Source organism: Bos grunniens, chromosome X (genome assembly GCF_055505025.1).
Source record: "Bos grunniens cultivar Pamir isolate PY7600 chromosome X, Bosgru_T2T1.0, whole genome shotgun sequence".
NCBI lineage: Eukaryota > Metazoa > Chordata > Mammalia > Artiodactyla > Bovidae > Bos > Bos grunniens.
The window spans coordinates 50,783,119-50,810,753 of NC_141194.1; the positions used below are offsets into that span (position 1 = coordinate 50,783,119).

Sequence of the window (27,635 nt, forward strand, 5' to 3'; positions counted from 1 at the left end):
CTCAGTGTGTATGCCTACCCAGCAGTGGGATTGCTGGGTCATATGGCAGTTCTATTTACAGTTTTTTTAAGGAATCTCTACACTGTTCTCCATAGTGGCTGTACAAGTTTGCATTCCTACCAACAGTCTAAGAGGGTTCCCTTTTCTTCACACCCTCTCCAGCATTTACTGTTTGTAGATTTTAGGATAGCAGCCATTCTGACCAGTGTGAGATGGCACCTCATTGTGGTTTTGATTTGCATTTCTCTGATAATGAATGATGTTGAGCATCTTTTCATGTGTTTGTTAGCCATCTGTATGTCTTCTTTGGAGAAATGTCTGTTTAGTTCTTTGGCCCATTTTTTGATTGGGTCATTTATTTTTCTGGAATTGAGCTGAAGGAGCTGCTTGAATATTTTTGAGATTAATTCTTTGTCAGTTGCTTCGTTTGCTATTATTTTCTCCCATTCTGAAAGCTGTCTTTTCACCTTGCTTATAGTTTCCTTTGTTGTGAAAAAGCTTTTAACTTTAATTAGGTCCCATTTGTCTATTTTTGCTTTTATTTCTAATATTCTGAGAGGTGGGTCATAGAGGATCCTGCTGTGATTTATGTCAGAGTGTGTTTTGCCTATGTTGTCTTCTAGGAGTTTTATAGTTTCTGGTCTTAGGTTTAGATCTTTAATCCACTTTGAGTTTATTTTTGTGTATGGTATTAGAAAGTGTTCTAGTTGGATTCTTTTACAAGTGGTTGACCAGTTTTCCCAGCACCACTTGTTAAAGAGATCGCTTTTCCCCATTGTATATTCTTACCTCCTTTGTCAAAGATAAGGTGTCCATAGGTGCATGGATTTATCTCTGGGCTTTATTCTTTTATTCTTCCCTTGAGAACCCCATGAACAGTATGAACAGTATGAAAAGGCAAAAAGACAGGACACTGAAAGATGAACTCCCCAGGTCAGTAGGTGCCCAGTATGCTACTGGAGATCAGTGGTGAAATGATTCCAGAAAGAATGAAGAAATGGAGTCAAAGCAAAAACACCCAGTTGTGGATGTGACTGGTGATGGAAGTAAAGTCCAATGCTATAAAGAGCAATATTACATAGTAACCTGGAATGTTAGGTCAATGAAACAAGACAAATTGGAAGTGGTCAAACAGGAGATGGCAAGAGTGAATGTCGACATTCTAGGAATCAGCGAACTAAAATGGACTGGAATGGGTTAATTTAACTCAGATAACCATATTATCTACTACTGTGGGCAGGAATCCCTTAGAAGAAATGGAATAGCCATCATGGTCAACAAAAGAGTCCAAAATGCAGTACTTGGATGCAATCTCAAAAACGACAGAATGATCTCTGTTCGTTTTCAAGGCAAACCATTCAATATGACAGTAATCCAAGTCTGTGCCTCGACCAGTAATGCTGAAGAAGCTGAAGCTGAATGGTTCTATGAAGACCTACAAGACCTTCTAGTACTAACACCCAAAAAAGATGTCCTTTTCATTATAGGGGACTGGAATGCAAAAGGAGGAAGTCAAGAAATACCTGGAATAATGGGCAAATTTGACCTTGGAGTACAGAGTGAAGCATGGCAAAGGCTAACAGAGTTTGGCCAAGAGAATGTGCTGGTCATATCAAACACCCTCTTCCAACAACACAAGAGAAGACTCTGCATGTGAATATCACCAGATGGTCAATATCGAAATCAGACTGATTATATTCTTTGCAGCCAAAGAAGGAGAAGCTCTATACAGTCAGCAGAAATAAGACTGGGAACAGACTGTGGCTCAGATCATGAATTCCTTATTGCCAAATTCAGAAAACCACTAGACCATTCAGGTATCAGTTCAGTTCAGTTTAGTTGTTCAGTCGTGTCTGACTCTTTGCGACCCCATGAATCGCAGCACACCAGGCCTCCCTGTCCATCACCAACTCCCAGAGTTTACTCAAACTCATGTCCATCGAGTGGGTGATGCCATCCAGCCATCCCATCCTCTGTTGTCCCCTTCTCCTCCTGCTCTTCATCTTTCCCAGCATCAGGGTCTTTTCAAATGATTTCGTTTTCCACATCAGGTGGCCAAAGTATTGGAGTTTCAGCCTCAGCATCAGTCCTTCCAAAGAACACAGAGGACTGATCACCTTTAGAATAGACTGGTTAGATCTCCTTGCAGTCCAAGGGACGCTCAACAGACTTCTCCAAAACCACAGTTCAAAAGCATCAATTCTTTGCCGGTCAGCTTTCTTCACAGTCCAACTCTCACATCCATACATGACTACTGGAAAAACCATAGCCTTGACTAGACGGACCTTTGCTGGCAAAGTAATGTCTCTGCATTTCAATATGCTATCTAGGTTGGTCTTAACTTTCCTTCCAAGGAGTAAGCGTCTTTTAATTTCATGGCTGCAATCACCATCTGCAGTGATTTTCGAGCTCAGAAAAATAAAGTCTGACACTGTTTCCACTGTTTCCCCATCTATTTCCCATGAAGTGATGCGACCAGATGCCATGATCTTTGTTTTCTGAATGTTGAGCTTTAAGCCAACTTTTCACTCTCCTCTTTCACTTTCATCAAGAGGCTTTTTAGTTCCTCTTCACTTTCTGCCATAACGGTGGTGTCATCTGCATATCTGAGGTTATTCATCTTTCTCCCGGCAATCTTGATTCCAGCTTGTGCTTCTTCCAGCCCAGCGTTTCTCATGATGTACTCTGCATATAAATTAAACAAGCAGGGTGACAATATACAGCCTTGATGTACTCCTTTTCCTATTTGGAACCAATCTGTTGTTCCATGTCCAGTTCTAACTGTTGCTTCCTGACCTGCATATAGGTTTCTCAAGAGGCAGGTCAGGTGGTCTGGTATTCCCATCTCTTTCAGAAATCCCTTAGGACAATACAGTGGAAGTGACAAATAGATGCAAGGGATTCAATCTGACAGACAGAGTGCCTGAAGAACTATGGACGGAGATCCATGACATTGTATAGGAGGCAGTGATCAAGATCATCCCCAAGAAAAAGAAATGCAAACCGGCAAAATGGTTGTCTGAGGAGGCCTTACAAATAGCCGAGAAAAGAAAAGAAGCAAAAGGCAAAGCAGAAAAGGAAAGATATGCCCTTCTGAATGCAGAGTTCCAAAGAATAACAAGGAGAGATAAGAAAGCCTTCCTCAGTGATCAGTGCAAAGAAATAGTGGAAAACAATGGAATAGGAAAGACTAGAGATCTCTTCAAGAAAATTAGAGATACCAAGGGAACATTTCTTGCAAAGATGGGCTCAATAAAGGACAGAAATGGTATGGACCTAACAGAAGCAGAAGATATTAAGAAGAGGTGGGAAGAATACACAGAAGAACTATACAGAAAAGATCTTCATGACCCAGATAATCACAATGGTGTGATCACTCACCTAGAGCCAGATATCCTGGAATGTGAAGTCAAGTGGGTCTTAGGAAGCATCATTATGAACAGAGCTAATGGAGGTGATGGAATTCCAGTTGAGCTATTTCAAATCCTAAAAGATGATACTGTGAAAGTTCTGTACTCAATATGCCAGCAAATTTGGAAAGCTCCGCAGTGGCCGTAGGACTTGAAAACGTCAGTTTTCATTCCCATCCCAAAGAAAGGCAATGCCAAAGAATGCTCAAACTACCTCAAAGTTGCACTCACCTCACATGCTAGTAAAGTAATGCTCAAAATTCTCCAAGCCAGACCTTAACAGTACATGAACCGTGAACTTCCAGATGTTCAAGAAAAGTCAGAGGAACCAGAGATCAAATTGCCAGCATCCTTTGGATCATCAAACAAGCAAGAGAGTTCCAGAAAAACATCTATTTCTGCTTTATTGAATATGCCAAAGCCTTTGACTGTATGGATCACAACAAACTGTGGAAAATTCCTAAAGAGATGGGAATACCAGATCACCTGATCTGCCTCCTGAGAAATTTGTGCAGGTCAAGATGCAACAGTTAGAACTGGACATGGAACAACAGACTGGTTCCAAATCAGGAAAGGAGTATGTCAAGGCTGTATATTGTCACCCTGCGTATTCAACTTATATGCAGGGCACATCGCGAGAAACGTTGGGCAAGATGAAGCACAAGCTGGAATCAAGATTACCAAGAGAAATATCAATAGCCTCAGATATGCAGATGACACCACCCTTATGGCAAAAAGTGAAGAAGAACTAAAGTGCCTCTTGATGGAAGTGAAAGAGGAGAGTGAAAAAGTTGGCTTAAAACTCAACATTCAGAAAACTTAAGGTCATGGCATCTGGTCCCATCACTTTATGTCAAACAGATGGAGAAACAGTGGATATAGTGACCGACTTTTTTTGGGGGGGGCTCCAAAATCACCACAGATGGTGACTGCAGCCATTAAATTAGAAGACACTAGCTCCTTGGAAGAAAAGTTATGACCAAGTTAGACAGCATATTAAGAAGCAGAGACATGCCTTTGTCGACAAAGGTCCGTGTAGTCAAAGCTATGGTTTTTCCAGTGGTCATGTATGGATGTGAGAGTTGGAGTATAAAGAAAGCTGAGTGCCAAAGAACTGATGCTTTTTAACTGTGGTATTGGAGAAGACTCTTGAGATTCTCTTGGACTGCAAGGAGATCCAACCAGTCCATTCTAAAGGAAATCAGTCCTGAATATTCTTTGGAAGGACTGATGCTGAACCTCCAATACTTTGGCCACGTGATAAGATCAACTGACTCATTGGAAAAGACTCTGATGCTGAGAAAGATTGAAGATGGGAGGAGAAGGAGACGGCAGAGGATGAGATGGTTGAATGACATCACCGACTCAACGGACATGAGTTTGAGCAAGTTCCGGGAGATGGTGAAAGACAGGGGAGCCTGGCATTCTGCAGTCTATGGGGTCACAGAAAGTTGGACATGACTGAGCAACTGAACAACAGCTAAAAAGTTTTTACATGAATAAAGAATAAGTTTACCAAACAAAATTTTCTGATAGCTCTCATACCCACTAGGTCACGTTTAAATTTCTAGCATGATTTAAGTGCTGGGTTTGTTTTAATAAAAAGCATACTTGGGTTATATTTTCTTAAAAGATTTACATTCTTTTGATATTCAAATCATTCTTTTTTCAAGTGCCTTTCCTGCCATGATCTTTCATAATTCTCTCTTACATCATTGTTGAAGACTAACTGTAACAGATCCTCATTGGTCTGTGACTTCTAGCATAATGTGAGCCATTTTCCATCATGTGTCTTTACTTTGGGAAATCCTGACTTTATGACAGATTTACCTGTTTGCTTTGTTACTTTGCGTTGCAGTTTCAGCTGTTTGTATGAAACAATTATGAAGAGATTGACCCACAAAAAAAGAAGTTGCCATGTTTGGTAGAGAGAGATCCTAGTATTTATTAAGCAGGGAATACTGTTTAAATGGAGAATACATTTTCCTGCTGATTTTTTATTGTGATAAAAATGCATATAAAATTTACCATCTTAAACATTGTAAATATATGTTCAGTGGTATTAATACATTCATAATATTGTGTAACCATCACCATCATTCATCCCTATAACTCTTATTATCTTGTAAAACTGAAAATCTACAACCATTAAAAGATAAGTCCCCATTCTCTCCTCCCTCTCTGCCTATTCTACTTTTGATCTCTGATTTTGACTACTCTACATACTTCATATAAGTGGAATTATACTATATATAGGAAATTCCCAGTGGCTTAGTGGTAAAGAATCTGCCTTCAGTGCAATAGGCATAAGAGACACAGCTTCAGTCCCTGGGTGAGGAAGATCCCCTTGAGAAAGGAATGGCAACCCACTCCAGTATTCTTGCCTGGATGAACAGAGGAGCCTGATGGGGCTATAGCCCATGGGGTTGCAAAGAGTCGGACATGACTGAGCCTGCTTGCATGCCCATTTGCAATGGGCTGATTTCACTTAACGTAATGTACTTAAGATTTTTCCATGTTGTAGGATGTGTCAGAATAACCTTCCTTTTTAACATTGAATAATATTCTGTTGTCCCTTTCATGAATCACAGCCTTGTAATGGCAAAGGGGCTTGTATAACTCAGTGAAGCTGTAAGCCTTGCTGTGCACGGCCACCCAAGATTGACGTGGTCCACTGGATGAGGAAATGTCCACCCACTCCAGTATTCGTGCTTGAAGAACTCCATGAACAATATGAAAAGGCAAAAATATATGACACCAGAAGATGATGGTTATAGCAAACACCCTTTTCCAACAACCCAAGAGACAACTCTGCATGTGGACATCACCAGGTGGTCAAAACCAAAATCAGACTGATTATGTTCTTTGCAGCTAAAGATGGAGAAAGTCTATACAGTCAGCAAAAACAAGACCTGGAGATGACTGTGGCTCAGATCATGAGCTCCTTATTGCAAAATTCAGACTTAAATTCAAGAGAGTAGGGAAAACCACTAGGCCCATTCAGGTATGACCTAAATCAAATCCCTTATGATTATACAGTGGAGGTGGTAAATAGATTCAAGGGATTAAATCTGGTAGACAGAGTGCCTGAAGAACTATGGATGGAGGTTCATAACGTTTTACAGGAGGCAGTGACCAAAGTGTCTCAAAGAAAAAGAAATGCAAGAAGGCAAAGTGGTTGTCTGAGGAGACTTTACAAATAGCTGAAGAAAGAAGTGATGTGATAGGCAAGGGAGAAAGGGAAAGATACCCATCTGAATGCAGAGCTCCAGAGAATAGCAGGGAGAGATAAGAAGACCTTCTTAAATGAACAATGCAAAGAAATAGAGGAAAACAATAGAATAGGAAAGACTAGAGATCTCTACAAGAAAATTGGAGATATTGAGGGAATATTTCATGCAAGGATGGCCATGATAAAGACAGAAACGGCAAGGACTTAACAGATTAAGAAGAGGTGGAAAAAATACACAAAACAACTATACAAAAAAGGTCTTAATGACCTGGATAATCACAATGGTGTGGTCACTCACCTAGAACCAGACATCCTGGAATATGAAGTCAAGTGGGCTTTAGGAAGCATTATTGTGAACAAAGCTAGTGGAGGTGACAAAATTCCAGCTGAGCTATTTAAAATCCTAAAAGATGATGCTATTTAAAGTGCTGCACTCAGTGTGCCAGCAAATTTGGAAAACTCAGCTGTGCCCATAGGACTGGAAATATCAGTTTCATTCCAATCCCAAAGAAAGGCAATGCCAAAGAGTGTTCAAACTACCATACAGTCATGCTCATTTCACATGCTAGCAAGGTAATACTTAAAATCCTTCAAGCTAGCCTGGGAAAATCCCATGGACAGAGGAGCCTGGTAGGCTGCAGTCCACAGGGTTGCAAGGAGTCGGGCACGATTGAGTGACTTCACTTTCACTTTTCGCTTTCCTACATTAGAGAAGGAAATGGCAACCCATTCCAGTGTTCTTGCCTGGAGAATCCCAGGGAAGGGGGAGCCTGGTGGGCTTCTGTCTATAGGGTCACACAGAGTTGGACACAACTGAAGCGACTTAGCAGCAGCAGCAGCAGGCTTCAACAGTACAGGAACCAATAACTTCCACATGTATAAGCTGGGTTTCAAAGAGGGAGAGGAGCCAGAGATCAAATTGCCAACATTAATTGGATCGTGGAGAGAGCAAAGAAGCTCCAGAAAAAAAAAAATCTAGCATAGTCCGCTTCACTGACTATGCTAAAGCCTTGACTATGTAGATCACAACAAACTGGAAAATTCTTAAAGAGATGAAAGTACCAGACGACCTTACCTGTCTCCTGAGAAATTTGTATGCAGGTAAGAGACACGGGTTTGATCTCTGGGTAGGGAAGATCCCCTGGAGGAGGAAATGGCACCCATTTCCAGTGTACTTGGGACTTCCCTGGTGGCTCAGCCAGTAAAGAATCCGCCTGCAATGCAGGAGATGCAAGAGACATGGGTTCAGTCCCTGGGTTCGGAAGATCCCCTGGAGGAGGAAATGCAACCCACTCCAATATTCTTGCCTGAAAAATCTCATGGACAGAGGAGCCTGGTGGGCTACAGTCAGTTCAAACGGTTGCAAACAGTTGGACCTGACTGAGCGACTAAGAAAGCAAGAAGCAACAGTTAGAAACAGACATGGAACAACTGACTGGTTCAAAATTGGGAAAGGAGTACAACAAGGCTATATATTGTCACTCTGCTTATTTAATTTATATGCAAAGCATCATGCAAAATGTGGGCTGGATGAATTATAAGCTGGAACCAAGATTGCTGGGAGAAATATCAATAACCTCAGATATGCAGATGATACCACTCCAGTAGCAGAAAGTGAAGAGGAACTGAAGAACCTCTTGATGAGGGTGAAAGAGGAGAGTGAAAAAACTGGCTTGAAACTCAGCATTAAAGAACTAAGATCATGGTATCTGGTCCCATCACTTCATGGCAAATGTAAGGGGGAAAAGTGGAAGCAGTGACAGATTTTATTTCCTTGGGCTCCAAAATCACTATGGACAGTGATTGCAGCCATGAAATTAAAAGACACTTGCTCCTTGGAAGGAAAGCTATGACCAACCTAGACAGCAAATTAAAAACCAGAGACATCACTTTGTAGACAAAGGTCTCTATAGTCAAAGCTATGTTTCCAGTAGTCATATACGGATTTGAGAGTTGGACCACAAATAAAGCTGAGTACCGAAGAATTGATGCTTTTGAATTGTGGTGTTGGAGAATACTCTTGAGAGTCCTTTGGACTGCAAGGAGATCAAACCTGTCAATCCGAAAGGAAATCAACCCTGATTATTCATTGGAAGGAGTGTTACTGAAACCTGATGCAAAGAGACAACTCATTGGAAAAGACCCTGATGCTGGGAAAGATTGAAGGCAAAATGAGACAGAGGTGGCAGAGGATGAGATGGTTAGATAGCATCAGCAACTCAATGGACATGAATTTGAGCAAACTCCTGGAGATAGTAGAGGACCGAGGAACCTGGCATGCTGCAGTCCATGGGATTGCAGACTCAGACATGACTTAGAGACTCAACAGCAACAACAATATTCCATTGTTTGTAAATGGAGGAAAATTTTTGTACATGCTCAATTGAGTGTTGAATATTTTTAATGTTATAGCTTTTGCTTGCCTTTGTAACTTAATAACAAGAATCCCCCTTTGACTAAACAAAATAAAATTGTTTAATAGTGACTTTGCTTCTAATTCCATCCTAAATGTTTTACAATATTTCCTAGTCCTCTTTATATGTCTAATGTGGTAGTCAGCTCAGTGTAGTCATCTTTAACTTGCTTTTTCCACTGAACATTATGTCTTAAACCATTCTTCATTGTTGCTATATAATTTTCACAAATATTTTTAACAGTTATAGAATTATCAGAACTGTTTTAAAAAAACATACAAAATCTGCTAGGTAACAGCATCAAATTATGAATTTCTACTCTGCTACTTGTGGCCTCTGTGGATCTATTAATGAAGAGGTTAGGGGCTTCCATGGTGGTCCAGTGATTAAGAATCCACCTGCTAACACAGGGGACATGGGTTCAATCCCTGGTTCAGCAAGATTCCACATACCACAGGGCAACTAAGCCCATGTGCCACAACTACTGAAGCCCTCGCACTCTAGAGCCTGTGCTCTGCAACAAGATTAGTCACCACAATGAGAAACTTGCACTCCACAACTAGGGAATGTCCGTGCAGCAATGAAGACCAGTGCAGCTGAAAAAATTAATTAATTAAAAAATAAATATGTAAAACAAAAAGAAAATGGTAGGGCTTAATTAAATATGATCATATGTAAAATATTGAGTAAACTTCTATAGATAAGTCCCATGTTAGCAGAATGTCAGTATGAATAAACCATTCTTTGTCCTCATAGAACTTGAGGTTAATGGGGAAGGTTGAAGCAAATAAATAAGTACAACAAAGGAAAAAACAATAAAGTTTTCACAGAATGAAAGATTTCATAGAATTGGTGCCCCTTGAAGGAAAAGTAAATGTTTAGCTTTCGGGAAACAGAGCAGAGTGGGACAGTGAGGGAAGTATGTGTGATTCAGTATTTCAGGGTATTGGGTCATAGATGTATACTCACTGACACATAATAATTTATAAGACATACTGTTAACTGCAAAAGGCAATTTGAAAAACAATATACAATTCCACTTATGTGAAAAAAAAAAAAACAAAGCTGTATTTATTTACATATGTGTGTGTGTGTATAAACAGCAAAAGTTATGACAGGACACATACCAAACTGGTTACATTGGTCACTTTGTGGAAGGGATGAGGGTACAGAGGTAGAGATATTAAGGAAGGTTCTGTGTATGGCTTGTGTGTCTAAAATGAGGCTAGATGACCTAGACATCTTAATATCTGTATTTGTGTGCCTGGTGGTTTAGTCGGTTAGTCATCTCCAACTCTTTGCAACCCCATGGACTGTAGCCCACCAGGCTTCTCTGTTACTTAGCACACATGCATTGATGATGAGAGTATAACTTGAGACATCTGCATCTGAAAGAGGTTTATGTCATGTGTCAAGAGTCTATGAAAATAACTATATCCTTTGACCTAGTAATTCCACTTCTAAAAATATCTCCTATGAAATAACCTAAGAAACATGTAAAAATATGCTTATTAGAACATTATTTATAATTAGAAATGACTTTAATATCTTACATTCTATTTGATGAAATATTATAAAGGTCATAAATTATATTCAAGAGGATTTTAAAATTACATCGGAAAACCCCCTTCTCAATCATCCCCAATCCCACAGAGATAAGTGGTATTTTCTATTGCCATAAGTAAGTTTCACTTCTGTGCATGTGTGCTAAGTCGCTTCAGTAGTGTCTGACTCTGTGTGACCCTGTGGACTGTAGCCTGCCAGGCTCCTCTGTCCATTAGATTCTCCAGGCAAGAATACTGAAGTGGGTTGCCATGCCCTCCTCCAGGAGATCTTCCCAACCCAGGGATGGAACCCAGGTCTCTTATGTTTCCTGCATTGGCAGGCAGGTTCTTTACCACTAGTGCCACCTGGGAAGCCCAAGTTTCACTTCTACTTGGACTTTCAGTTCAGTCAATTCAGTCGCTCAGTCATTTCTGACTCTTTGCAATCCCATGGACTACAGCACGCCAGGCCTCCCTGTCCATTGCCAACTCGCAGAGTTTACTCAAACTCATGTCCATTGAGTCGGTGATGCCATCCAACCATTTCATCCTCCGTCATCCCCTTCTCCTGCCTTCAGTCTTTCCCAGCATCAGGATCTTTTCCAGTGAGTCAGCTCTTCACATCAGGTGGCCAAAGTATTGGAGTTTCATCTTCAATATCAGTTCTTCCAATGAACACTCAGGGCTAATCTCCTTTAGGATGGACTGGTTGGATCTCCTTGCAGTCCAAGGGACTCTCAAGAGTCTGCTCCAACACCACAGTTCAAAAGCATCGATTCTTCGGTGCTCAGCTTTCTTTATAGTCCAACTCTCACATCCATACATGACCACTGGAAAAACCATAGCTTTGACTAGACGGAATTTTGTTGGCAAAGTAATGTCTCTGCTTTATAATATGCTGTCTAGGTTGGTCATAACTTTTCTTCCAAAGAGCAAGCGTCCTTTAATGTCATGGCTGTAGTCACCATCTGCAGTGATTTTGGAGCCCAAGAAAATAAAGTCTATCACTGTTTCCATTGTTTCCCCATCTATTTGCCATGAAGTGATGGGACCAGATGCCATGATCTTAGTTTTCTGAATGTTGAGTTTCAAGCCAACCTTTTAACTCTCCTCTTTCACTTTCATCAAGAGACTCTTTAGTTCTTCTTTGCTTTCTGCCATGAGTGTGTTGTCATCTGCATATCTGAGGTTATTGATATTTCTCCCGGAAATCTTGATTCCAGCTTGTGCTTCATCCAGCCCAGTGTTTCTCATGATGTACTCTGCATTTAAGTTAAATAAGTAGGGTGACAGTATACAGCCTTGACGTACTCCTTTCCCTATTTGGAACCAGTCTGTTGTTCCATGTCCAGTTCTAACTGTTGCTTCCTGACCTGCATACAGATTTCTCAAGAGGCAGGTCAGGTGGTCTGGTATTCCTATCTCTTTAAGAATTTTCCAGAGTTTGATGTGGTCCACACAATCAAAGGCTTTGGCATAGTCAATAAAGCAGAAGTTGATATTTTTCTGGAACTCTTTTGATGATCCAACAGATGTTGGCAATTTGATCTCTGCTTCCTCTGCCTTGTCTAAATCCACCTTGACCATCTAGAAGTTCATGGTTCACATACTGTTGAAGCCTGGCTTGGAGAATTTTGAGCATTACTTTACTAGTGTGTGAGATGAGTGCACTTGTGCATATGTACTCTTTTGTCTGCTTCTCCTTTCACTCATTATTATGTCTGAGATTAGTCCATATTGTTGCATATATCAGTCCTTTGTTCTTTATTACTGTACAGTTTTTTTATCATATGTATATATCATAATTTATCCATTCTTCTGTTGATAGAATTATTTCTAGTTTGGTGCTATTAAATAAAGCTGTTGTTAGTATTCTTGTTTATATTTTTGGTAGACATATGTACTTATTTTTCCTGGATAAATACTTAAGAGTAGGATTGCTGTGCCATATGGCAAATATATGTTTAGCATAATAAGAAACTCCCAAACTGTTTTCTCAGCTCTACCTATGTATATTCCTACAAGCAGTGTATTGGACTTCCAGTCAGTCCATATCCTTGCCAGGGCTGGATATTTATAATCTTAAATTTTAACCATTCTGGAGGATATATAGTGATTTCACATTATGGATTTTCTGTATGTTTAAGTGGTTTTGGTTGTAATGTTCATACTTTTTGAACCAGTAATTCCACTCTGGGGACATTTTCCTAAGGACATAATTTGAAATCCAGAAAAACTTTTATGTACATATATGTTCTTTGTTGTGTAACTTATAATAGCCAAATGTGAGAAATAAGTGAGACATTGGGTATTAGAGAAGTAGTTAAATAATTTATGATACACTTACAGTGATAAGATATTCAGCCATTCAAAATTATCTTGTACTATAATAAAAGCAAGACATGAAATTTTACATAGAGTATGGTATCAACTATAGGAAAAAAATAAATGTTAGGTTGGTCAAAAAGTTTGTTCGAGTTTTTCCATAAGCTATTACAGAAATGTATTAAAATAGACTAGCTGTACTTCAACCCCCAAAAAAATGAATTTTAAAAATCAGTGGAAGGAAACACATCAAAATACCTTTGGGTGATGGTACCGTGTAGTTTTTTTCTATCTTTATGTATTTTTTCTAATGATCATATAAGAATTTTAGAATAGCACAAAATGTAAGTAAACATTTTTAAACAATTTTTTTAAGTATTTGAGCTTTAATGTTCTATAATACTCTCTCCCTAACCTAATCTTTTCTGCAGTATAAAAAAAAATTGCTCTCTTGGGTTTCTTGAAACATTTTATTTCTGTGACTATTTTGAATCTCAAATTATAAATTGCATGAAAAAGGCACACTCATGTTATTTCTCCTTCTGAACATCTGATATTCCTATATCCAGTCCAGGACAGAAGATAAAATAGAACGATTCAAGAAAGCAGTTGAGTACTATTCAGTTACAACCAAACTCTCTTCACTGCCAGCGGGGCCCTCCTTTCTAGGTAAGGCTTCCATTTGACCCCGGGCTGCTCTTTATGTAGAAGAAACTGAGTCTCTCAGAACTCCTGGGACAGAGTGTAATCACTTATTTGTATTGCACCCTCCTAGAAGTTATTCCTATTTGATAGACATTTGCCTTTTGATTTCCACGTAATAAGAGAGGTGACATGAAACGGGGCCCTCATTTCTTGAATTTATAGATGGGATCCAATGCCATTTCCTTAGCTTGGGCTTCTTCTGGTGCTAATCTCTGTTGTGGCCTGGTATATGTAAAATTGCCCCGTCTGTGGGGGTCAGGCCTGAATTTGAATTCTACCTCTGTTATGTACTCACTGTGTGATCTTTGCAAGTCACATTTACATGAAATGTGGTTCATGATACCTCCTTAATAGAGTTGTTATCAGAAGAAATAATTTTATGTAAGGTTCTTAGTGTAGCTTGTAGTAGGTGTTCAATAAATTGTAACTCATATATTCATAATAATTTCTCAGATGATATGAGGTTACCAGAATGTAACAGAGTAGAATTATTAGGATTGACTAAAGGAGATAGCGCTTTCTCTTTGCTTCAGGTTTTCGAAATAATCGCCTTGGAAATCCTCCCATTCCACGAAATCAAATGGGCACTCTCTCTGCTGGGAAGCCGATGGTAAGTATCTTTTAAGAAGCTTGAGACCATTTGATAGCATTAGACTAGGTTTGTTTCCTAATTTTTATAATCTTGAGTTAAGGAGTTCGGGTGATTCAGTATTATCAGAATGTCAAGGTTGTATATACCTATGTCACGTTCTCAACTTGAGGCTGGCAGACTCTAAAGAAAACATTCAAATCAGCAACCACTAGGTCATTGTGAATGTAGATTAGCTAATATTGAAAGAATGACTCTAGGAGACATAGATTGGTCTGTTGTCCTGCCTTTGAAGGATTCTGTCCATACATCACTGTTAGAATTATTTCTTGTTATTCTCAGTATGTTCTTTGTATCCCAACAATTCCAGCTACTGGCCTCATCCACTGTGTCACAACCTTTGGGGGAACCATCTTGGAGCCTGGTAAAATGTTAAATAAATAGCTTTTGTGTCTGTTTCATCCTTTAGTTTTCTCACCACGTGCCCCAGAAAATGAAATATCCACCACCATTCCCAGTGAGACCCAACTCCTCTCTTCTCTTCTCCCCCCATGCTTTGGGGGAATCCCATGCTTTTTCTGAGGATTCCATGCTGCAGGACAGCCCCTTTGCCAATTGGGCTATCTCTTATGATTCCTCTGCATCCCAGTTTCCCAATTACCTGACTTCCAAAGCCTCAACTCCTTTGGGACCAGACTCTTCCCACTCCTCTTCCTCTGATGGTGATGAGCCAGAAGGAGCCAGCTCTGAGTAAGTAGCTATACGGGCACCCCAGGGAATAGATTTCTGAAGTACTTTTAACCTAGGTAGGGAATGTGGGAAAGTGTATGTTCCTGGCTTTTTTCTATGACTCTTTGCACTTAAGTGAAGTAGGAAAACTCTATGTTTTTGTCACTTCATGATCACTTGGACCCTGTACAGGTAATAATTTTCAGATACCCAGGCCACTGAGGTAGAAGACAGCATAGCAGATGGCTAGGGACGCCCTGGTAGGGGTGCGCTATGTATCATGTCTTTCATCTCTCAGTTTGTGAAGAACAGTAGATTGAACATTAAAAAAATTGAAAGTTTTATAGAGTTGAAATATTAGAACAGTTGAGTATGCAGTTATATTGCTTGGTAACTAAAAAAGTGTAGCTAAAAAGGTTCTGAGGATCAAAACAGTGGGATTTTGTATAATAACATTTTTCTTAGATTATTCTTCCAAGCAGATTATTCCTGGAAGACAGAGCCACTTTGAGGTTTTAATTGTAGTTATTTCCTTAGAACATAAGCAGACTTTAAACATGACTTTTATAAGGTATAAAGGACTCAGAATGGAGCCCATGACTTTTGATTGCTTTGGTTTATATCTGAAGAAAGAAGCTAGGAGGATAGTGATGGCCACTGAGAGGAATGATATCAGATCCAGTGCTAACCCAGTGTCCTGGCTTCTAGAGGGTTTGTAAGATTCCTTGTAATCAGAATAGACATCTTGAGTTGAAATATCTTTGTTAACCTCCTTTCTGTTTTCCACACTTATCTTTTTAAACCTTATAGTCGCATCACAGAAACACTTCAGCAGCAGCCTGGATGGGAGGATCCAAATAGTGACAGAGGGTCTTGGGTAGAGCCCATTGATGCTGGAGTTTCAAATGCCAGCCTGGGTGATGGTGAGCCCCACATCCCATCTCTGCTGTCTATGTCTACAAGGAACCATATGGACATCACCATTCCACCCTTACCTCCAGTAGCTCCAGAAGTCTTGCGGGTTGCTGAACACAGACATCGAAGGGGTCTTATGTACCCATATATCTACCATGTCCTCACTAAGGTAAGAGAACACATCGACACTTACCTCCCTGCTCTCTGCACTGTACTTCAACTTCCTAGGACTGTAGGTTACCAGAGAAAAGTCTGACCTTTGTATCTGAAAGGAGATCAAAAGAGACCAAGTATGCTAGGGCCCTTCATGTGTCGAGGGTCTCTAGTGAGGTGAGACCAGCAAAAGATGGGACTGTGCAGGAAATGAGGCCTAGAGGAGAAGGGTAATTGTGAGATTTTGGAGAAGACAATGTACCATGTTTGTAAAGTCTGGTCTAGGGATGAACACACTCTAAGAAGAGGCATTATACCCTTGGTCTTTACCTCTCCCTCTACTTCTCCTGAGCTATTCCCCTCCTCTAGCCTTACCATACAAATCCATTCCCCAGCAGAATGTCTAAGATAAATTTTCCCCATTTAGTCAGCTGTAGTTAATCATAGCAGAGACTTTAAAAATGGAATAGCTTTAAGCTGTCTAATACTCAGCTGGGCTCTTACAACTTCTTTTTAGTCTGAAATTTTGTCTAAATAAAAGTAGAAAATTTAATAGCTAGGCTACAGTTCATTACTTGTTCTTCTCAGCTCAATTCCAAACCTTGAGGTAACTCATTCTCTCCTTTTTCCTGAACCATTTTCTTTTTAGGGTGAGATTAAGATTCCTGTATGTATTGAAGATGAGTGTAACATGGAGCTTCCTCCAGCTGCCATCCTGTTCCGGTCAGCTCGTCAATATGTATACGGGGTTCTTTTCAGTCTGGCAGAGACACAGCGGAAAATGGAACGCCTAGCCATACGGCGGCGGCTACCTGTAGAAGGTAAATGTGGTTCTAGCTTTGGTAGTTCTCTGAAAGCTTTGGCTCAGAACAAAAATGTCTATGCAAGCACATCATACTTTTGGCTGTGGAACAGTCTTTGAGAAAGTGCATAATTCACCAGAATACATATTGGTTCAGTTCAGTTCAGTCGCTCAGTCGTGTCGACTCTTTGCGACCCCATGAATCACAGCACACCAGGCCTCCCTGTCCATCACCAACTCCCGGAGTTCACCCAGACTCACGTCCATCAAGTCAGTGATGCCATCCAGCCATCTCATCCTCTGTCGTCCCCTTCTCCTCCTGCCCCCAATCCCTCCCAGCATCAGAGTCTTTTCCGATGAGTCAACTCTTCGCATGAGGTGGCCAAAGTGAAATACATTAACTTAAGCCCAAATTCTTTAATCGTTAAGCATTCAGAGTAACTATTACTTATAAGATCCGTGCTGAACTTTGGGAATGTGGAGATGTATCTGATGTAGTCTCTCCTCCTCAGTGTGGTTTTTGTTTTGAAATTCGATCTTGTAGGTAATTAGAGCCATTGAGATGTTTTAAGCTCCAGAGTAATATGGTCAAATTAATACATTCAAAAGAACCAACTAGATTTCTGCTTATGGGAAGATGGAGTAGATGTATTTTTACCTATTCCTCCTGCTAAATAAAACTAAAAGCTCAGGATATTCTATATTAAAAAGCACAAGATGCTCTAGAAGGTGAAGAGGTGACAGATTGGCTAAGGGCCTTGGGCTCCAAGGAATGAAGCAGTAGTAAGTTCCCTTGGTTTTCCCTGTGTTTTACATAGCCCATGCTGGGTACAGGACAACCTCACAGCCCAGAAATGCCAACAGCTACAGACCAAGAAAACCAAGTATTTTGGTTTTCTCTAGCCAAAGTACCCAAAGGAACAACCTAGCAATACAGAAAGCGTTTAGATAATAACCATTCTACTCCAGCCAAACACTATAGAAAAACTATAACCTACTTTTGCCCCAACCAACAAAGGCCAAATGAAAAACCTGGAATTCTACCTTTGCCATACTATAAGAAGGTATGCCACCTACACCCACTGTGGAGGTGACAGACATAGCCAGGTGGGAAGCTAGGACTTCTTCTCCCACTTGCCAGTAAAGAGACAGCATCCTCCTTCACCCACCAGAATGTTAACAGAAAAGACCTGCTAAAACACAAAATTTAAATAAGATCCAGAGTCTCTTAAAATGATACCCAAAATATCAAGGTTTGAATTGAAAATCCCCCTTTATACCAAGAACCAGAAAGATTTTAAACTGAGATCTCAAACTGAGTAAAGAAAATCAATAGATTTGTGTTATCAATAGAAAATGAAATCATTGTAACACAACTGATTAAATTACCTGCTAAGGATTTCAGAGCAGCCATGAGAGAGAAATGCTTTGACAAACAATTTTGAACATTGTTTTTCTTCTTTCTATTTATTTATTTTTAGCCACACTGCTTGGCTTGTGGGATCTTATTTCCCCAACCAGGGACTGAATCCAGACCCCTGGCAGTGAAAGCATCAAGTACTAACCACTGGACTGCTAGGGAATTCCCTGAACATTCTTCATGCAAATTAAAGACGGAAAGTCTTAGCAAAGAGATCTAATATACAAAGAAGAATAAATGGAAATTAAGAATTAAGAGATACAATAACTGAAATAAAGTACACAAAGGATGGGTTAAACTGCAGATTGGAGACAACAGAGAAAATAATTTTGAACCTAGAGAAAGAAAAACAGAAATTATCTAGTCTCAATAACAGAAAATAGACTGAAAAATGAACAGTGATCAGTGGAATTATAATAAAAGATCTAATATTTGTGTAAATCAGAGTCTCAGAAGGAGAAAAGAATTACTTAAAGAAATAATAGTTTAAATATTCTCAAATTTGGCCAAAACAAGCCTACAGAGTCAAGAAGCTGAAAGTGAAAGTTGCTTAGTCGTGTCCGACTCTTTGCGACCCCGTGGACTGTAGCCTACCAGGCTCCTCAATCCACGGAATTCTCCAGGTAAGAATACTGGAGTGGGTTGCCATTTCCTTCTCCAGGGGATCTTCCCGACCCAGAGATTGAACCTGGGTCTCCCGCATTACAGGCAGACGCTTTACCATCTGAACCACCAGGGAAGCCCCAATGTATGTGTTTTACACATAGTAGTGTATATATGTAAATCCTAATCTCCCAATTCATCCCACCCTTCCCTTCCCCCCCATGTCCATAGGTCCATTCTCTATGTCTCTGTCTCTATTCCTGCCTTAGAAATAGGTTCATCTGTATCATTTTTCTAGATTCCATATATATGCATTGAGTTTTTAATGATGGCTATTCTGACTGGTGTGAGGTGATACATCATTGTAGTTTTGATTTGCATTTCTCTACTAATTAGCAGTGCTGAGCATTTTTTTTTCATGTGCCTTTTGGCCATCTTTATGTCTTCTTTAGAGAAATGTCTATTTAGATCTTCTGCCCACTTTTTGATTGGGTTGTTTGGTTTTTCAGTACTGAATTGTATGATCTGTTTGTGTAGTTTGGAAATGAAACCCTTGTCCATCCTAAGACAGAAAAATTATTGAAAGCAGCCAGAGAGAAATGATGCTTTACATATAGGGGAAAATAATACAAATAAAGGCTGATCTTTCATCAGAAGTCATGGAGTCCCTTCTGCCTTTATAAAAGTAAAGGCTCCACTGTTAAAGGATATACACAAAAAATCTCACACAGTCCAAGACTCAGGACAGAAACAATAATTTGTAAAGAGGCTGGATCAGGCCAAGTGCTAATTTAGAGAGCCTCCCAGAGAGACAAGAGGTAATTGAAACATCATCGTGCAGACATCAAGCCAGCAGTAGCCATTTTGAGGAGTTCATCCTGTCATGGGTATATTGGTGCTAATAAGTGCCATCTTGGAAGCTTCCCTTTAGTTTATTAGTGCCTGGACCCAGCCCCACCCACCAGCCAATTAGCACCAGTCTTAGGACATTCCAAGCCAGACAGATAGCTGGGCAGATACACAGACCTACCCACCAGTACACTGGCTGCTGTACTGAGCTGCCAGCCACACCAGGACCCAGGCCCATCCAGCTACAGGCCAACATCAACTCCAACACACTGGGACCTATCTCCACCCACAAATGGGCCAGCACTAGCCCTAGGACCTGGCTTCACCTACTAGTGGATGGACAGCAGGCCCTGGACCCTCTGGGCCCCAGCCCCACCCATTAGCCTTTCAACACCAGCTCCAGGCCTAGAGACAAAGGACATTACATAATGAACAAAGGATCCATCCAAGAATATACAAAAATTATAAACATATATACAGCTAACATAGCAACTAAATACATAAAGCAGATATTAAGAGACCTAAAGGGAGAAGTTGACTGTAGCATATTAATATTAGGGAACTTGAACATCCCACTTATATCAGTTGACAAATTATCCAGACAGAATATAAATGATACACTGGCCTTAAATGACACATTAGTCCAAATGGACTTAGTAGATATATAGAAGTTACATCCAAAAGTAGCAGAATACACATTATTTTCAAGTGTACATGGAGCATTCTCCAGGATAGATCACATGCTGGGCCACAAGATAAGTCACAGTAACGTTAAGAAGATTGAAATCACATCAAGCATCTTTTCCAACCACAACAATATGAAGCTAGTTATTTACTACAAGGGGGAAAAAAAAAGCCTGCAAAAAAAATCTCAAACATGGAGGTCAAAGGTTATGCTGCTATAATAAATTGTAGCATAATAAATAATAATAGCATATATAAATAATCAATGGATCACTGAAGAATTCAAGAAGAAATCAAATAATACCTAGAAACAAATGCAAATAGAAACACAGTAATTGAGTATATACGGTGGGATGCACCAAAAGCAGTTCTAAGAGGCATAGTGATGCAACCCAGCCTCAGGAAAAAGAAAAATCTGAAACAACATAACCTTACACCTAAAGAAACTAGAAAATAGGAGCAAAAACCCCAAAGGTAGTAGAAGAAATGTTAAAAATCAGAACAGAAATAAATGCCATGGAGACTAAAAATAAGAAAGATCAATGAACTTAAGACCTTGTTCTTTGGTGTTTTTCCTTCTGGCTTACTTCACTCTGTATAATAGGCTCCAGTTTCATCCACCTCATTAGAACTGATTCAAATGAATTCTTTTTAATGGCTGAGTAATACTCCATTGTGTATATGTACCATAGCTTTCTTATCCATTTTTCTTTGAAGTGATAAAATTGGTAAATTTTTGGCTAGATTCATCAAGAAAAATAGAGGGCCCAAATCAATAAAATCAGAAATGAAAAAGGAGCAGCTACAACCAACACCACATAAATGAAAAAGATCATAAGAGATTACTATGGACAATTATGCATCAATAAAATGGACAACCTGTATCAGGGGGAAGGTGGGAAGAGAGACTGGGAGTTTGGGATTGATATGTGCATACTGCTATACTTAAAATAGATAACCAACAAGAATCAGGGAACTCTGGTCCGTACTCTGTAAAATAACCTAAATGGGAAAAGAATTTGAAAAAGAATAGGTACATGTATAGGTATAGCTGAATGCTTGTATGCCTGAAACTAACACAACATTGTTAGTATGCCTGAAACTAACACAACATTGTTAACCAACTATATTCCAATATACAACAAAAATTTTTTTAAATTAAAAAATGAATAAAATGGACAACTTAGAAGAAAGATAAATTCCTAGAGATGTATAATCTCCCAAGACTAAATCAGGAAGAAATAGAAAATATGAACAGGCCAATTTAATGAAATTGAATCAGTAATCGAAAACTCCCAACAAACAAGCACGTAAAGATTAAAATAAACCAGTAAAACACTGTAAAGCTATTATCCTCCAATTAAAAAAATTAAAATACCTGGGAATAAATCTAAACAAGGTGTTAAAGGACCTATATTCAGGAAATTATAAGACCTTGATGAAAGAGAGTGAAGATGGCACAAACAGAAAGGTATAATTGCTTGTTAATTTTGTTAATTATTGTTAATTAATATTGTCAAAAACCATACTATCAATGTCAAAAGTTAATATTGTCAAAAACCATACTATCTAAGGTAATCTACAGATTCAATGCAATCCCTATCAAAATAGCAACAATGTTTTCCACAGAACTAAAACAACTCTAAAATTTATATGGAAATACAGAAGACCCAAATAGCCATAAAGTCTTAAAAACAAAAAAACATTGATAACAGTATGGTGTTTTTCCTTAAAAAACTAAAACTAGAACTACCATATGATCCAGTAATCCCACTCCTGTGCATATATCTGGAAAAGGTGAAAACTAATTTGAAAAGATATATGCAACCCAGTGGTTATAGCAACACTATATATAGTATCCAAGACATGAAAGCAGCCTAAATTTCTATCAACAGAGTAATGTATGAAGAAGATAATGGAATACACTCTCTCTCTCTCACACACACACACACACACACTAGGCTATTACTCAAGCCATTAAAAAAGAATGAAATAATGCCATTTGCAGCAGTACAGATGGAACTAAAGATTCTCATACTAAGTGAAGTAAATCAGACAGAGAAAGACAAATATCGTATGATACTCCTTAGTGTGGAAAATCTGAAAAGTGGTTCAAAAGAACTTATTTACAAAACAGAAACAGACTTACACACTTCAAAAACAAACTTATGGTTACCAAAGGGGAAAGGCTGGGGAGAAGGGATAAATTAGGAGGTTGGGATTAACATAAACAGCGCTTGTGGTAAAGAACCTGCCTGCCAATGCAGGAGATAGAAGAGACATGGGTTTGATCCCTGGGTCAAGAAGATCCCCTGGAGGAGGAAATGGCAACCCACTCTGTATTCTTGCCTGGAAAATTCCATGGACAGAGGAGCCTGGTAGGTTACAGTCCTTGGGATCACAAAGAGTTGGACATGACTGAAGTGACTTAGCATGCATAGCATGCATGCATAAAGCAGATAATAAGGATCTACTGTGTAGCCCAGGGAACTCAACTTAATACTCTGTAATAACCTATATGAGAAAACAATCTGAAAAAGGACATATATATGTTATACATATTATATAGTTATAATTATATATCTTGTATTATATATTCAAGTTCAGATTCTCTACTGCCTGGCTACCAGGGAAGCCTATATATAATGTGTATATATATATGTATAAAATGGAATCACTTTGCTGTACACCTGACACTAACACAGTGTTGTAAATTTTAAAGAAAAGAACAAAACAGGAGGCATCACAATCCCTAATTTCAAACTGTATTACACACAAAGCTTCAATAATCAAAACAGAATGGTACTGCCACATAAACAGATATATGGGTCAATGGAACTGAATGGAGAGCCCATAAATGAGCCCAAAAGAGGCAAAAATATGCAATGGTGAAAAGGACAACCTCTTCAATAAATGGTGTTGGGAAAACTGGATAGCTACATGCAATGGATTAAACAGTTAAACATAACACCTGAAACCATAAGAACTTCTAAAAGAAACCTAAGCCCTATGTTCTTTGACATCAGTCTTGGGTTTTTGTTTTGTTGTTTTTTTTTTGATATGTCTCCTTATGTTAGGTAAACAAAAGCAAAAATAAACAAATGGGACTCCATCAAACTGAAAACTGCATAGCATATGAAACTATCAACAAAACAGGAAGGCTATCCACTGAATTGGGAAAGATTTGTGAATGATCTATCCAACAATGGGTTAATATCCAAAATATACAAAGAATACTTACAACTCCACATCAAAAAGCCAACCCAATTAAATAATTGGCATAGGATCTGAATAGACATTTTTCTAAAGACATACTTATGGCCAACAGACATGTGAAAAAATGCTCAACTTCTCCAGTCATCAGGGAAATGCAAATCAAAACCACAGTGAGATACCACCTTACACCTTGCAGAATGGTTATTATCAAAAAGACAACAAATATTGGCAAAGGATGTGGAGGAAAGGGAACCCTTTTTTAAACTTTTATTTTATATTCAGGTATAGTTGATTTACAGTGTTGTGTTAGTTTCAGGCATACAGCAAAGTGAATCAGTTATCAGTTCAGTTCAATTCAGTCGCTCAGTCGTGTCCGACTCTTTGCGACCCCATGAATCGCAGCACGCCAGGCCTCCCTGTCCATCACCAACTCCCGGAGTTCACTCAAACTCAGGTCCATCGAGTCGGTGATGCCATCCAGCCATCTCATCCTTTGTCGTCCCCTTCTCCTCCTGCCTCCAATCCCTCCCAGCATCAGAGTCTTTTCCAATGAGTCAACTCTTCACATGAGGTGGCCAAAGTACTGGAGTTTCAGCTTTAGCATCACTCCTTCCAAAGAACACCTGGGGCTGATCTCCTTTAGAATGGACTGGTTGGATCTCCTTGCAGTCCAAGGGACTCTCAAGAGTCTTCTCCAACACCACAGTTCAAAAGCATCAATTCTTCAGCGCTCAGCTTTCTTCACAGTCCAACTCTCACATCCATACATGACTACTGGAAAAACCATAGCCTTGACTAGACGGACCTTTGTTGGCAAAGTAATGTCTCTGCTTTTGAATATGCTATCTAGGTTGGTCATAACTTTCCTTCCAAGGAGTAAGCGTCTTTTAATTTCATCAGTTATACATATATCCACTCTTTTTCAGATGTTTTTCCCATAGAGGTTATTACAGAATATTGAATAGAGTTCCCTGTGCTTTTCAGTAGGTCCTTGTTGCTTTATATCTTCTATGTATAGTAGTGTGTATGTTTTAATCCCAATCTCCTAGTTTATCCCTCCCTCCCAGCCCTTTCCTTTTTGCTTTGTTAACCATAAGTTTGTTTTTGAAGTCTGTGAGTCTGTTTCTGTTTTGTAAATAAGTTCATTTGTGTGTGTGTGTCTCTCTCTCTCTCTTTTTTTTTTTTTTGGCCTCACTACTCTGCTTGCAGGATCTTAGTTTCTCTGACCGGGGATTGGACCTGGGCTCTGGCAGTGAAAGTGCCCAGTCCTAACCACTGCACCATCAGGGAATCCCTTGTGTCATCTTTCTAGATTCCACAGTGTATTTAATTGGTGTCATTAGACCAATTTACTTTACTTTACCAAGTTACTTGTATTTAATGTAATTATTGGCATGTTAAAGCTTAAGTCTGGCATTTTATTTTTACTTGTTTGTTCTGTTTTTTATGTCTCTGTTTTCCTATCCTTCCAATCCTATAGATATGTGAACTTATTTTAGAATTTCATTTTTATTTATCTGTATGTTTTTGAATGTATCTCTTTGTATAACTACTTTAGTGTATTTAGTAGGTATTACATTGTATATACATAACTTATCATACTCTATACTGGTGTTGACATTTTACCAGTTCAGGTGAGGTGAACCTGACCTCTATTGCATCTTTTTATCTTTCTCCATTTATAATTGTCTTAATTATTTTCTCTACAGACATTGTTATAGTTTTTGCTTACTGTGAGATATAATTTAGAAAACTCAGAAGAAAGAAAATATATTGTATTTATCCATATATTTGTTCTTTTCATTGTTTTTTTTTTCCTTCCTGATAATTCCAAAATTCCTTCTTTTATCATTTCCTTTTTGTGTAGAGAAATACCTGTAGTCATTCTTTTAGGATAGGTTTGCTTTTTTAAAAGTATCCTAGTTTTCCTTCATCTGAAAATGTCTTCATTTTCCCTGTATTCTTGAAGGATATTTTTGTTTTATATAGAATGAGTTTAGAGGCATTCCTCCCTCTTCAGTTGTTTTGGAATCATTTGAGAAGGATAGGTGGTAGCTCTCCTTTAAATTTTTGGTGAATTCACTATCAGATTATCTGGTGCTGGACTTTTGTTTGTTGGGAATTTTTTTCAAAATTAATTGTATATAGATTTAACAGAGTTTATATCTAATTCTATCAGGATTCTATATATATGAAGATAAGATTATTTTAATATTTATATGGAAAAAGAAAGGACCTAGCATAGCTAATACATTTTTGAGAAGGAATAATAATTTGAGAGCAATCACTCTACCTGATTATAAGACTTAATATGTCGCTACAGTGATTAAGACTGTGATCAACAGTGGTATAGACCAATGGGACAGAATAGAGAACCCAAAAATTGCCTCACACAAGTACAGCCAACTGATTTTTGACAGAGCTGCAGAAGCACTTCGTTGGAAGAAGGATTGTCTTTTTAACAAATAGTACTGGATCAATTGGAAATCCACAGGTGAACAAGTGCCACATATCTAAACTAGTATCTGAAATACTCTGAAAGAAAGTATCTGCAAGGACTCTCAAAACTGAACAATATAAAAATAATCCAATTAGAAAATCAGGAAAGACATTCACAGACATTTCACTGAACAAGATATATGTGTGAAATATAAAGACATGAAAATATGTTCGCCATCATTAGCCATTAGAGAAATGCAAATCAAAACCACAGTGAAGTATTACTATATACCTATCTATCAGAATGGCTAAAATGAATAATGGTGTTAATAGAGCATGCTAGATTGAGTGTGGGAAAACTGGATTACTCATGATTTGCTGATGGGAATGTAACATGATGCCACCACTCTGGGAAACAATTTGGCAGTTCCTTAAAACTAAAAGTAGACTAAAAATAAGCGTGTAGCACTACATTTTTGGAGCATTTATGCTAGAGAATGAAGACGTATTTTCATGCAGGAACTTATACACAAATATTCATAACACCTTTATTCATAATAGCCCCAAACTGGACATAACCTAGATGTCCTTCAAAAGGTAAACCATGTACATCTATACCATGGCATATTACTCAGCAAAGTAGGAATGAGCTATTGATATATGCATCAACATGAATAGATCTCAAGAGCATTATTCTGAGTGAAAATGCCAGTCTCAAAAGGTTGCATTCTGATTCAATTTATATAACATTCTCAAACTGACAAAATTATAGAGATAGAGAGCAGATTAGTGGTTGGCAGAGATCAAGGATGGTGCCAGAGATCATTGCATGTGACCATAAAAGGGGTAGCACAGGAGAAATCTTTGTGGTGATAGAATAGTTTTATATCTTGATTGCAGTGATAATTGCATGAATCTACACATGATGTAGAACTATACACACAGTTGTACCAATGTCTATTTCCTATCTTTGCTATTGTATTAAAATCATTTTATTTTATTCATTTATTTTTTTGGCCACACAGTGAGGCATGCAGGATCTTAGTTCCCCAACCAGGGATTGAACCTGTGTCCACTACAGTGGAAGTGCAGAATATTAACTGCTGGACAGCCAGAGATGTCCCTATAATCAGTTGAAGTGCTTGTGTTCAAGTAATCATTATTTTACTTAATAATGGCCCCAAAGTGCAAGAGTAGTGATACTAGCAGTTCAAATATGTCAAAGAGAAACAAGAAAGTGCTTTCTTTAAGTGAAAAGGTAAAAGTTCTCAATAATTGATAATTAATTATTAAGTTCTCAATAATTAATAAGGGAAGGAAAAAATGATATGCTGACATTGCTAACATCTGTACTAAGAACAAACAGATGTATGGTAAGAACAAGTCTTCTATCTGTGAAATTGTGAAGAAGAAAAAAGAAATTTATGCTAGTTTTGCTGTCACATCTTGAACTGCAAAAGTTATGGACACAGTACATGATAAGGGCTTAGTTAAGATGGAAAAGGCATTAAATTTGTACAGTAAGATATTTTGAGAGAGAGAGAGAACCACTTTCAGATAATTTTTATTACAGTATAATTGTTCTATTTTATTATTGTTGTTAATC

At 38.6% G+C, this 27,635-nt stretch overlaps 1 protein-coding gene across 3 annotated transcripts in view; it reads left to right on the plus strand.

Moving 5' to 3' along the window:
* FAM120C (family with sequence similarity 120 member C) overlaps positions 1–27,635 on the plus strand; it is a 123,032-nt gene that overhangs the window by 55,594 nt on the left and 39,803 nt on the right. For all 3 annotated transcript variants that reach the window (XM_086388566.1, XM_086388569.1, XM_086388568.1), the window contains exons 5-9: positions 13,495–13,594; positions 14,164–14,240; positions 14,689–14,969; positions 15,759–16,032; positions 16,666–16,837. In XM_086388566.1, the coding sequence (XP_086244692.1) occupies positions 13,495–13,594; positions 14,164–14,240; positions 14,689–14,969; positions 15,759–16,032; positions 16,666–16,837 (904 nt within the window). The remainder of the gene's footprint in view (positions 1–13,494; positions 13,595–14,163; positions 14,241–14,688; positions 14,970–15,758; positions 16,033–16,665; positions 16,838–27,635) is intronic.